Here is a 14,314-nt window from a genome sequence, read left to right on the forward strand (position 1 = left end):
TTTTTGTGTTCACTTCAATAGAACCTTGCTTCACCATTTGCTTACCTCTCAGCGTCCATGTCTTCATTCTTCGTCGTATATGAGACAACAAACCTGAGTGACTGAGGACAACTATGATATGTGTGCCCACATCACTGCCATCTCTTCATCTGGATCCACACCTTCTGGTTTTATTCCCATCTGCTGAACTTGCCCAAGCCATCTGTGCCACCCGATATGCAGCTGTTGTCAAGAACTACACAGTGGGTAGGCTTTTAGCCTAGCAGTTAAGATGCCTGCATCCCACATGAGAGTGTCTGGGTGTGATTCCTCAGCTCTGGCTCCTGATAATGCAGATCCTATGAGGCAGGGGCTTATGCCTCAAGTAATTGGATTCCAGTCATCCATGTGGGTGACCTGGATTGAGTTCCCAGCTTTGGCCTGTCATGGGCATTTGGGGAGTTAACCAGCGAATGGGAGCTCACTCACTCTCTGACTCTTTCAGCCTTTCAAGAAAAATTTTTTTTAAAAGAATCCATTAAAGTTGTGGTTTATAACTGTTAATGACATGTAGAAATACTCATGATGTAATTTATTTTATTTTATTTTTTTGACAGGCAGAGTGGACAGTGAGAGAGAGACGGAGAGAAAGGTCTTCCTTTGCCATTGGTTCACCCTCCAATGGCCGCCACGGCCGGTGCCAGCGCACCGCACTGATCCGATGGCAGGAGTTAGGTGCTTCTCCTGGTCTCCCATGGGGTGCAGGGCCCAAGTACTTGTGCCATCCTCCACTGCACTCCCTGGCCACAGCAGAGAGCTGGCCTGGAAGAGGGGCAACCGGGACAGAATCCGGCGCCCCAACCGGGAATAGAACCCAGTGTGCCGGCGCCACAAGGCGGAGGATTAGCCTAGTGAGCCGCGGCGCTGGCCTCATGATGTAATATTTTTAAAAAGAGGTATAAATCTCAATTGTATAAATAAAAGCAAATAGAAATAATGGCCAACAGTGATTCTTCTGGCACCATCCTAAATGCTTTGGAGATGTTAATTTATTTAATCCATTAAAAATTATTTGAAAACTATTATAATAAACCCAGTTTTACAGATGAGGAAACTAAGTTATTCAGGGTGGTTGAGTAATTTGCACCCAGGGTTCAATAAATGTTAAAGCCAGGATTCTTACTCAAGCAACCTGGGTTCAAAATTTGTACTTTTGACCAGTATGCTATATTATCTCAAGTTGTTTAGGTTGAAACTTGAGTTGTCAGCTGAGTTAGTCAGATTTTCATCACTATAACAAATACCTGAGAGAAGCTATTTATGCAGGAAAGACATTTATTTTGGGTCACAGTTTTAAAGGTTCATAATCCAAGACTGGGTAGGTCCTCTGATTCAGATTCAGCCATCTGGTGAGGTAGAGACAGCACATGGCAGAGCATAGATGGAGGAACAATCGAACGGCAAGTCAGGAAGTAGAGTGTGAGTAGGTAGGCCCAACTCAGCTTTTATAACCAACTGTCTCATGAGAATGACCCTCCAAGGGCAACCCCCAATGACCAAAGGACCTCCCAGTAGGCCCACCCTTTAAATGCCAAGTTCCTACCTGCTCAGCATTATCAACTTATGATTTTGGGTATTAAATGTCTACATGAGTTTAGGAAACAAATGTTCAAATTATAGAATCAGCTCAAATACAGTAACTCTCACTTAGAAAGGCAAAACAGTTACAAGATATTTCTTTGTTTTTAGGTTTTTTCTTTGAAGTAAAATGTACTTGTATCTCAGAGTGGTGGAAAGCATTAAACTGAGTTAATACAAGAGAAATGCTGAGAACAATGCTTACCACATAGTAAACACTTAGTAAATATAAGTTCTTCTGTTATCATATTATTATAATACACATATTGGGAAAAATGGGAAAAATTTATCAAGTTTATATAAACCTGATCATACCCACATGTAGGGATATAAGGCTGATATTCATAAATATTCCTTAATGAAGGAAATGTTAGTACAAAATTTTTGTAAATTCTTTCTAAATACTGAATAGGCATCCAATATAAAAGGGCTACGACAGAACTCAGTAATATTGTAAGAAAACAATAATTAACATTTGTGATATGTTAACTACATGACAGATACTGTTTTTTGGTACTTTACAACAACTCTGTGAGGTAAAACAATCAGTTTCATTTTGTAGATGAGGAAAAGGATTAATAGAGGGGTAAAATAGTTTGGCCTGGGTTACAGTTAAAAAGTGGAGCTAATATGAACAGCGGGAGCCAAGAGACAGTGTGTGAAATAGGTTCCAGCTTTTCTGGATCTTTATGGTTACCACAGTTCCAGTAAGCTTCTAAAATTTGGCTCAATGCATTAGGAGCTGACAATAGGATGAAATGTGCGATCCCTAGTTTTTAGTTCACAGAACACTGCCTACCACTTCTTCCATCAAACAATGCTTCCATATTATTTTTATAATTAAAAATTGTATTTCAAAAAGACTCAGAAATTAGTATAATTCTTAACTATTTACTGAGCCAAATCTAGTCTGAATATAATCACAAATGTTATTTGCTCTAGCTTGGCTTTAAGTTTCTCCAAGGCAATTGTGTAACACTGGTGGGCACGATTATTGGGTCTAATAAAGAGAAATGAAAAAGAGAGAGAAGCTCAGCAGAAGAGAAAAGGGTAAGAGAAAAGGCACCACAAACACAAGCTATAGTGCTACAACAAGCTATAGTTCCAACACTGCCCTTCATTTTACGCTGCAACATCTACTCTGATTTAGGCATCTTAATGAGCTGATTCCTGAGCTGTACACATTTGGTCATAACTTAAGCATTATTAGAGTGGCATGACCTAGGATTTGGCTGAATTTATGGACTCTACTGGCAGAGCCTCTGTGTCTTTAGACACATTATTCCAATGTAGGGCAGATCTGAGTTGGTCTCTTGGTATTTAATTACCCTAGAAATAATTATTAGGAGCATTTTCTATAACTAATGCTAAAAAGGGAACTACTAATAAAGTCCATTCATTGAGCATACAACAAAACTTCTTTATCTTCACTTGTGGAGCATATTATTTGTATTTTTGGCATCATATTTATTTTCCTAATTCTATTTTATTGAAGCTAATATTAAAATTAGTTTCCATTCTTTGAGAATTGGCAACAGTAGCAAGTGGTACCAGACAACTAGGAATAAGCTAGGTTAGCAATAAAGCCCTAATTGTAATATTATGAAGAGTATAAATATTGGTATATAAAGAGTATTATCAAAGGATATACATTATAAAAAGGACAGAAAAGGAGATTTACCTTTTTGGAGCTTTGTTGCTAGGAAACATAGAAGACATAAGCTAACTTGTGAGAGAAGAAAAGCAGAACAAGTATCTGATACAGGACCCAAAACCCCTAATGAAAGTCATTTAAAAAATTTAAATGCATTTAAATAATGGAGGCTCTTTATTACTTATCTACCACATATCTAAGCCAATTAAAAATTGGTCCAGGGCCAGCGCTGTGGTGTAGCGGGTAAAGCCACGATCTGCAGAGCAGCATCTCCTATGAGTGTTGGTTTGAGTCCTGGCTGCTTCACTTCCAAGTCAGCTCTCTCTTATGACCTGGGAGGCCCAGAAGCAACTTCTGGCTTCGGACTGGCCCAGCTCCAGCTGTTGCAGCCATTTGGGAAATGAACCAGTGGATGGAAAACCTCTCTCTCTTTCTGCCTCTATGTAATAATGCCTTTCAAATAAATAAATAAATAAAATTAATTCAATGGTGACCAGTAAAAGTCATGGATCCCAAAATAATTATTTTGTTTCCCCCTTCAAACACAAAACTGAAATCTCTATATGTTCTAAAAAGCCACAATGAGTGAAACATTACTGTTTTGGACACAAGTAAAGAGGGCCTTTTTAAAATTAATTAATTTTCATTTTATTTGAAAGGTACATACACACACAATCACATACATACATACAGAGAGAGAGAGAGAAATCTTCCATCCACTGGTTCACTCCCAAAATGATCACAACAACCAGGGCTGTGCCGGCCAAAGCCAGGAGCATGGAACTCAATCCGGATCTCCTATATAGGTGTCAGTGATCTAAGTACTTGAGCATCATCTGCTGCCTCCCAGGGTAGTGGATCAGAAGCAGAGTAGCTAGGACTTGAACCAGACATAACCATATGGGATGCAGGTGTCCCAAGCAGCAACTTGATGGCTTTACCAGATACTTACCTAAGGTTTTGGTTTTGGTACAGTCAGATTTGGAGAAAGAATGGGATCTACTAGGTACTATAGTCAATCTCTTCTTTTTTTTTTTTTTTTTTTTTTTTTTTTTTTTTTTTTTTTTTTTTTGACAGGCAGAGTGGACAGTGAGAGAGAGAGACAGAGAGAGAAAGGTCTTCCTTTTGCCGCTGGTTCACCCTCCAATGGCCGCCGCTGCAGCCGGCGCACCGCGCTGATCCTGGCAGGAGCCAGGAGCCAGGTGCTTTTCCTGGTCTCCCATGGGGTGCAGGGCCCAAGCACCTGGGCCATCCTCCACTGCACTCCCTGGCCACAGCAGAGGGCTGGCCTGGAAGAGGGGCAACTGGGACAGAATCCGGCACCCCGACCGGGACTAGAACCTGGTGTGCCGGCGCCGCTAGGTGGAGGATTAGCCTAGTGAGCCGCGGCGCTGGCCTAGTCAATCTCTTCTAAAGGAGGAGAATTATGAATCTATGAGATGAAACTTCATATGTAACCAGATTATCTTATTCATATTTCTGAGAAATAAGAAAAATTTCTGTTAATTAGTCCCTTACTTTCTAAAAACCAATGTATAATTTCATTTTTGTTAGGTAAGCTAAAAAAATAATTGACCCTAAAGCTGTGTTTCCCCTCTGGTATATCTGAAAGACTTAAAGCAAAGAAAGGTTTGTGAACACTGGGAACCAAGACCAAATGATCTAGGAAAGAATTCTGAAAAAGGAATCAAATATGACTTTAAGCCACTATGTGTTACCACAAAAATCTAAGTTCCCAAATGATATCCACATGTTCTAAAAAACACTGAGAAATAGAACTATATCTGCTATTTTGGAATGCTACCTATAAAATTTGATGGTAGATTTAATTTGGCATAGTCTATCTTTTTTTTTTTTAATGCTGAGAGTAAGCGTCCAACTTTCAACTAGTTAATTCTTCCCCAAATCAGGAGAACATTGATTTTATAAGAACCTACAATTTTGATAACTGTAATATTGGTGTGTTATAGAATCGACCTGTAGTTAGTTTTATAAAATAGTACATATTAGAAGTTACATTTATATTCTTCCTTTATTAAGTTATTTCCATTGAGTGCAAATTAATAGTTGTGCTTAGAAGAAAAAAAACATATTAGGTTCTAAATAAGATGTTTGACTTCAAGAGTTCACTTAGCTTGAAAGTAAACAAATTAAACTTGCTTCGTTTTGGGATTAAGCTGTACTTTGAGAGTTCCCAGCTACAAAATTATTTTAACATGTCATTCTAACTAGAATCACAATGGTGATCATTAATTTCATGAAGAGAATTAGTTCTGACAAAAACCAAAGAATCAGAAATTTCATTTTTTCAGGAAAAAATCCCATTTTTGTATACTAAAGTTTACATCAGAGATTTGATTAGTGAAGGCATTCTTATTAAATATATTTACATAGGAAAGATCTGCAGTGTAATCAAGTTACAGGTGTCCTCCATAATGATTTATTTGGTAAATAGGTTGCAGGATATGTCAATTACTTTACATGAATTTGTTCCACAATTGTTCACAGTCTAGTCAGACCTCTGTTTTTATTTGTTCTTATCCAGGAGCCTAGTTTACTTCTTACCTGTTCTGGGATACAGTTCTATCAGCAAGAGAGATTCTAAGAATCAATTACCTTCCAATATACCCTGAAAACAGCAATCTTTGTAGAGCATCTACTTTAAGGGCAAACACAAGATCACACAGAATCTAAGCTTACTAGAACTTTGCCCTATGATACTGGGGGCTTATGTCTAGCCTCTGAGGATGAAAATGCTCCTTCAGTTTCTTTAGCTAGATGTCTCTGTAGTCCCTTTTGTAAAGATCATACTATTTATGAGAATTCTGTTGTCTAGACATTCACCTTTTACCTTATTCTAAAGTAATTATTTAGGGGCCGGCACTGTGGTGAAGCACGTAAAGCCAATGCCTGCAGTGCCGGCATCCCATATAGGTGTAGGTTCTAGTCCCAGCTGCTCACTTCCAATCCAGCTCTCTGCCATGGCCTGGGAAAGCAGTAGAAGATGGCCCAAGTGCTTGGGCTGCTGTACCCATGTGGGATACCTGGAAGAAGCTCCTGGCTCCTGGCTTCGGATTTGTGCAGCTCTGGCCGTTGCGGCCATCTGGGGAATGAAGCAGTGGGTAGAAGACCTCTCTCTCTCTCTCCCTTTCTCTCTCTGCCTCTGCCTCTCTGTAAGTCTGTGTTTCAAATAAATTAAAAAAAAAAAAAAGATCTTTAAAAAAATAAAGTCATTACTTACAAAGCTGTAGTTATAAGAGCAGAAATGATAAAATTGGCCAATTCATCTAGTCTAAACCCTAAATCTTATTACAAATGATTTCTTGATTTTTTTTAATGCTTAACTTTTAATCATATGTACGGAATAGATCATCTAAGACCACGTCTAGGCTGTCCTCTGCTTTGCCATCCAGTAGAATTCTAAACCATTTTTTAATTCTGATCAGCTCTGGTATAGTCAGAGTTCCTATTCACCTAAACCAAACATAATTTCCAAGAAAATATGTTGAAATCCATTGGTAAAATACCACTCAATCCCAGGGATATGCTTATTCCAAATCATTCTTTCAAAGATTCATTCATAGCTTCTTTGGAGCATATTATATTATTTATTCATTCAACAATTTGTTAAATCCCTATTAAGATAAAATGCTGGAAATTGAATTCTACCATCCTCCTTAAATCATTTGTACAATTGGTAGAATCTTGACTTTATAAAATATTTTTTGAACAAAATGTATCTTCTCTTCCTTACCTTATTGTCAGTCCTAATTGTGACTTTTAGTTGTGGTAGTACGCGTTCGACTTCTAGACTCCATTCTGCAGCATCTGTTGTGGATTCCAAAATAGCTTCTTGTTTGGCAGACTCGTTCATGTCCTAAGAAAGGAAAGATATCACAAGATTGAGAGTTTATAAAAAGAAATGGTAAAATTTTGAGGCATTTTAGCAGCACAGCATAATTTAAATCAAGGATGGTTGTGTTAAAATTACAGTCACAGTAGACATTCTTTTCTGTGTTCTTACCCATGGTGAAAGAAAATAATGCATTAACCTGGTAGAATAGCAGAAGTATTTAAAAAAAGAAGCAAATACATGATTCAACTATTTTTACAAAGAACAATGTTTTTGAGATTTCAGATTGAACTCAATGGGAATACTAGCAAATGGACAAGCCACTTATGTATGTTAACTGGTAAACAGTAGAAGAAATACAAATACTCATATTTGATAAATATACATTATCTTAGTTTGAAAGTATTAAATATGGAATACAAATCCCAAATCCCAAGGGCAAAAAAGAAAAAATCTTAGAAGGGATGATTATTTGCACATTTTGTGTTTGTAATTAAGATGATATTTTGAGTACATTAAGCTATAATTTAGCTTAAAAATGTAATATGGACATACTTGAATCCAAATCAAGTAGAAACAAAAATTCTGAATTTGATTTTTGCCCTTGAGTAATAAGATCAACTCATGACTGTTTTTGAACCACAACAGGAAGCTTTTTTTAAACAGTCCTTTACATTTCAAAATTAAGTATGTGTGGATCTGAAAATGTAAAGAATGTACAAATAAATAATTTAAAAGCCTAAGGTCTTCATTTGGTAGTACTTTCCCCATGTAAGCATCCATGATAAATTATAAGCAAATCTATAAAAAGAATATAAGTATTTGTATAGAAATAAATAGAACTAAAAAATAGAAGCAAGCATTTAGCAAACAGGTAAGATGCCTGAATCCTACATCAGAACACCTGGGGTTCAATTCTTGGCTTTGGCTCCTAACTCCAGTTTCCTGCCTACACAGACCATAAGAAATAGTGCAGATGGCTCAAGTATCTAGGTTCGTATCATTCCTGTGAGAAGCCTGGATTGCATTCCTGTCTCTTGGCTCTGGCCCCAATTCAGTCCTAGCTGTTATTGACATTTGGGGAGTGAACCAGAGATTAGGAGCTCACTCTCTCTGTGTGTCTGTTAGCCTCTTTCTCTGTCTCTACCTCTCCAGTAAAAAATAATTTTAAAAAAAGAAAACAGAGACCCAAGAGGCATGAATAGCCAAATACAATGCATGAACTTTATATGGATTCTAATATGAAAAATTTGTATAAAGATAGTTTTGAGACAGAGAAATGTGAATATGGGAAATCACTGGATATTAAAGATTAAAGATTTAGCATGGTAGTTATGTATTAAATGTCCTTATACATTAGAGATAAAAGTTGAAATATTTACAGGTTAAGGGACATGATGTATATAATTTACCTTAAAAACTATGGTGCAAAGAAAAGGGGGTGACTTTGGGTAGCATATGATTGACAGAATAATAATAATATAACAGGTAATATTACCTAAGGGTTTATTAGCTTATTCTTAATTTTGTATATGTGTGAAAAGCTCCATAATACAAAATTTAAATAAAAGTCTATAAAAATAAAATATTATGTAAGCCTCATGGTGAAATTGCATTCTCAATGAGAATTTATTACATAAAAGACATTTCTTCCTCTTTTTTTTAAACAGGCAGAGTTAGACAGTGAGAGAGAGAGACAGAGAGAAAGGTCTTTCTTTCTGTTGTTTTACTCCCCCCCCTCCCCCCAAAATGGCCTCTATGGCTGGCGTGCTGCACTTATCTGAAACCAGGAGCCAGGTGCCTCCTCCTGGTTTCCCATGCTGGTGCAGGGCCCAAGGAATTGGGCCATCCTCCACTGTCTTCCCAGGCCACAGCAGAGAGCTAGACTGGAAGAGGAGCAACTGGGACAGAATCCGTCGCCCCAACCAGGACTAGAACCTCGTGTGCCAGCGCCACAGGCAGAGGATTAGCCAAGTGAGCCACGGCGCCAGCATAAAAGACATTTCTTAAATGAAAGTTCATGAGATTAGTTTTTCCAATCCAGTATAACACTAAGTAGAAGATTACTTTGTGTTGCGGTTTGTATTTCTGAGGGAACTTGAGGTCTTTTGGGGGTTTTGAACTTACTCCTGAGACTTTGTGGCACCGCAGACCTACAGAAACCTCGACTTTCTATAGAGCTTTAAAAGGAGGACTTATTGCTTTTTGCTCTTAAATTCAGGGGACTTTTTATTTCAGACCTCACTATTTGAGTATGACTAATAATACATATTTTTATTTATTATAGTATATGGTCTGAGTCTACGGTTACATTCCATTTAAAAAACAGAAATATAAAATGTATAAGCATTCATTTAAATGTGGAGAATTAAAATAAAAAAAGCCTTCAAGATTGTATTTGAGACATTAAGGTACTCATGTAAATATAGAAACACTGTATTATTCCAAGTACTTAAAAGAATGCTGTAAACTTCCATATAAATTAAATCCAGGGTGGTGCAAGAACACCATAGTTGGGGGAGGCCGGTATAGCACTCACAAAGTAGACATGTATGAAGGTACATGAGAATAACCATGATAGCAGGAAAAGTGACACTGGCCCTCTCTATTAAAGCCTACAGCAATGGGGAAGATTCCACACATGAATCTACACCAGGTCCCATAATGTCCGTAGGCTTGGAAGAGCCCAGCATGTCTGGGTACCTGACTTGGACTCTAAGAAATCCAATTCTGATTAGCCTATTTTCCATACCAAACAGGGTAGACTAGTGGGACTGAGGGTCAGGTGGATGTATGCACAGCTAGTGCCATGTGAGCCCTGATACTGGGGTATATTTGTATGGGTGTATGTACAGATTTGCTCCTGCCAGGATGAAGGGTCTTCACATCTCAGTCCCTTAAAGCCAGGCTATATCAGGTTATGTTCTCTCAGCAACAGCTTGGCATGGATCTTAATATAATGTAGATGCTCTGGTCACCGATTAAAAATGTTTGATTTAAGGAACCACCATTTGGGTGAATGGAAGCAGGAATGTTGTTGATTAAATATCAAAGCCATGGAGACAGGCATTCAGGCTCATGGTTAAGCCACAGGTTAGGGTGCTTGCTTCTCATGTCAGAGTATCTGTATTTATTTATTTTTTTTCTTATTTGACAGGTAGAGTTATAGACAGTGAGAAAGAGACAGACAGAGAGAAAGGTCTTCGTTCCATTGGTTCACCCTCAAAATGGCCACTAAGGCCGGAACTGTGCCAATCCAAAGCCAGGAGTCAGGTGTTTCCTCCTGGTTTCCCATGTGGGTACAGGGGCCCACGCACTTGGGCCATCCTCCACTGCCTTCCCGGGCCACAGCAGAGAGCTGGACTGGAAGAGGGGCAGCCAGGACTAGAACTGGCGGCCATATGGGATGCTGGAACTGCAGGCGGAGGATTAGCCAAGTAAGCCACGGTGCCTGCCCCAGAGTATTTGTATTTCAGTGCTAGCTTCACTCACAATTCCAGCTTCCTATTAATGTGGGCCTTGGGAGACAGTGGTGATGGCTCAATGAATTGGGTTTGTGCCACCCTGGATTGAGGACCTGGATTGAGGTCCTGGTTCTGGGCTTTGGCCTGGCTCAATTGTAGCCCTTATGGCATTTGGGGAGTAAATCAGTAGATAGCAACTCTCTACCATTCTGTATTTGTCTCTGTCTATCTGGCTCTCAAATGCATTTAAAGAAAAAAAATTTAAATACCAGAGTTAGTGTGTTCTGACCCCATTCCTTCATTTCTACTCATCTTTTTTGCCCACCTTACAAGAATATGAAGTTCAGAATCACCTAAGGTCAGAGAGGATATGAAACCACAACACTTTCTTCAGGCTTGGATGTAGGCCTGTTCAAGTTGTGAATGACATACTTAAATGTCTTTACTCAAGGAAGGGCAATTGTCTTTCATTTTTTTTTTTTTAAGATTTATTTATTTATTTGAAAGGTAGAGTTAGAGAGAGAGGCAGAGAGAGAAAGAGAGAGATTGAGATATTCTAACTGCTGATTCACTCTCCAAATGGATGCTATGGCCAAAGCTGGGCTGGTCTGAAGTCAGGAGTCAGGAGCTTCCTCCAGGTCTCCCACGTGGGTACAGGGGCCCAAGCCCTTGGGCCATCCTTCGCTGCCTTAGGAAGGGCAGTTTTCACAAAGGCTAATGGAAATTCAGTGACCCTATCTGCATCAGGCCTAGAATGTGGGTTAGCAGAGCACATGAAAATCAAACACTACAGTAGGATATCCCAGGGCACAAGCCATTTGTTTTTATATTGGACCATTTAGTAAGTTACTTCTAACCTCGCTAGCTCATTTTTTGGTTTATTTTATTTTATTTTATTTTTTTTGACAGGCAGAGTTAGACAGTGAGAGAGAGAGACCGAGAGAAAGGTCTTCCTTCTGTTGGTTTACCCCCGAAATGGCCACTATGGCTGGTGCGCTGCGACCAGCACGCTGCGCCGATCTGAAGCCTTGCGGGTACAGGGCCTAAGCACTTGACCCATCCTCCACTGCTTTCCCGGGCCACAGCAGAGAGCTGGACTGGAAGAGGAGCAACCGGGACAGAATCTGGCGCCCCAACCAGGACTAGAACCTGGGGTGCTGGAGCCACAGGCAGAGGATTAGCCAAGTGAGCTGTGGCGCCAGCCCATTTGGTTCTCTTAAGTAATGATTTGCTAGTTTACTACTCATGTCCTAAAATGATTTAAGGTAGAGGTAAAAAATTATTTTCATTCACTCTTGGGTCATAATTAATATACAGGTAGAAATGGCTTTATTCCTGAATAAAGGGCAAAAAGAGAACATTAGGCTTAGTAGAGCGGCATTAACTTATTCAAACTATGGAGTCTCTTTCCACTTACATGTTTATGCATCAATTTCATGGCCTTATGTCTCACTCAAAATTTCTTAATGCTTAGTGAGTGGATACATTAACTGTGCAAGCCCTACATATGAAGTAGAAATAATTTTAAAACACTGTACTGTGCCTTGGTTATAACACTTGGAGACAACTTTGTTTTCCTTATTGTTTTTCTACTGAGCAAATGGTATTTTATATGGGGCTATTAGTAAAAAAGAAATAAACTAGTTTTTGTTTAATCAAAATTTTATATCATCATGACAAAGTCCTACTCTGAAAAAACATTAACTAAGATAAAGCATAGCTCTTGGGAAATTGCATTTTCCAGTTACTGCTGCTGAAGAAACAATTAGAAGCTCAATAAGACACAAGCTATCTAGAAGTCTCATTTATAATTAATTTAACCAATAAACCATTTGTTAAGTTCCTACAGTGTTCAAGGTAAGAATCAAGGCACTATGCCTACTGTGGAAAGATAAAAGGTTTTAATTCTTGCCTGCAAAGAGTTTATGGCCTATTATGAGGAGATTGAGGCCAGTTAACTGGAGTAATTGGTCCTAGATAAAAGGAAAAAACCTAAGAGATGAGATCTGAACCTAAGATTGCCAAAGGAAGAACTGAAGATAACAGTCAACCATTCCCTAAAGTAAATTTAGGTTCAGATAATAAGGCATAACATCAAAGTCAGTTCAAAGATTAACTATGCAGTGTTAATAGCCTGCTCAGAATCTTATGCCAGTGGATAATTTCTTCTCCTAAGTAATAATAGAATACTTAAGCATCTGCAGAAGACTGTTATGTAAATATATACATGTATATGCATATATGTATGTGTGTGCACATGTATGTGTGTGCACATGTATGTGTATGCATATATATACAATAACAGCCTCATGAAAATACTAGTACTCAAATTCATATGAAGAGCTCAATTTCTATACCTAACGAGAGAGACTTGAAAGTTCAACTACTAAGATTAAATCATTCCAAGAGACAAAGGCAAGTAATTAAGTTGTCTTGAGTCATAATAGTATGTTAATATTAACAGGATGGGTCTGAAATCACACCTTTACTCAAATTCTACCTACATCATATATTAGCTGTCAGTCAAGTTAAACTTAACCTCACTAAATTTCAGGGTCCCTATCTGTACAACGAGGACAATAATAGAACTTTCCTTATCATAAAGGATCATGTGAGGATTAAATGATACATAGAAGGGCTGTCCCAGTGCAAGTTTACTATGCTTAGCCCCTAACATATTTTACATGTATCACTATTATATGCCAAACATGGTCCCAGATGCATTCACATATGGGTTAAATGCCCAGTAATGATGCCATGAAGCAGGGAGTCTTCTTCACATTTTTATAAGTGAGAAATTTGAAATACAGAGAAATAAGGTAACTTTTCCAATGTTTTATCATCAGTAAGTGGCAGGTGCAGACAGTGTTACTTTAGAGAACAAGCTCTACAACATTTATCAGATGTGTCCTATCAACACTTTGTTATATAGAGTATACATATTTTCCTCCAGTATTACCACATATCTTCATTTTGTTCCCTATTCCAAGTGTCCATAATATACACCATTACTATTTATGCATTCAGAGTAACGACCGTTTTTGTTTTATGCTTTTGGTTCTCTTGTTACACATTATCATGTCTATTTTTATTTTATGCCTTATTTTAAAACTGTTGATCTATATGATGTTTACTTGGACATAACAAATGAGTGGGGCTGGCACTATGGTATAGCAGATGAAGCTGCTGCCTCCAGTGCCGGCATCCCACATAGGCGCCGGTTCGAGTCCCCACTGCTCCACTTCAGATCCAGCTCTCCGCTAAGGCCTGGGAAAGCAGTAGAAGATGGCCCAAGTCCTTGGGCCCTGCACCCACGTGGGAGATCTAGAAGGAGCTCCTGGCTTCAGATTGGCATAGCTCCGGCTGATGCGGCCAATTGTGGAGTGAACCAGCAGATGGAAGACCTCTCTCTTTCTGCCTCTCCTTTCACTGTGTAATTCTGACTTTCAAATGAATAAATAAATCTTTAACAAAAAAAAAGGAAGGAATCCAGCTTTTTCCCACATAGATAGCTTGTTATCACATCATGTAACTGATTTGTTCAGTTTCTTCCATTGATTTGCATTGATTCCTGGACTAATATCATTACATACTTGGATTATTTTATGGACTCTGAAATCATTACTCTATTTTTGTCAGTATCATACTTTTATTTCAGACTTGTAAATAACTACACAAATTTCATAAAGGATTCCCATATAGTCATCATCCAGATTCCCCCAAATG

The 14,314-nt window shown here is 38.5% G+C and overlaps 1 protein-coding gene across 7 annotated transcripts in view; it reads right to left on the minus strand.

Moving 5' to 3' along the window:
- Positions 1 to 14,314, minus strand: part of IFT57 (intraflagellar transport 57) — a 63,476-nt gene that overhangs the window by 27,662 nt on the left and 21,500 nt on the right. For 6 of the 7 annotated variants that reach the window (XM_002716719.6, XM_089330716.1, XM_089330715.1 and 3 more), the window contains exon 6: positions 7,026 to 7,148. In XM_002716719.6, the coding sequence (XP_002716765.1) occupies positions 7,026 to 7,148 (123 nt within the window). Of the gene's footprint in view, positions 1 to 1,302; positions 4,152 to 7,025; positions 7,149 to 14,314 lie in introns of those variants that run through there. The other variant, XM_089330720.1, reaches the window with a different exon arrangement.

This window comes from Oryctolagus cuniculus, chromosome 4 (assembly GCF_051225735.1).
Source record: "Oryctolagus cuniculus isolate XC-2025 breed Fujian yellow rabbit chromosome 4, ASM5122573v1, whole genome shotgun sequence".
Taxonomy (NCBI): Eukaryota; Metazoa; Chordata; class Mammalia; order Lagomorpha; family Leporidae; genus Oryctolagus; species Oryctolagus cuniculus.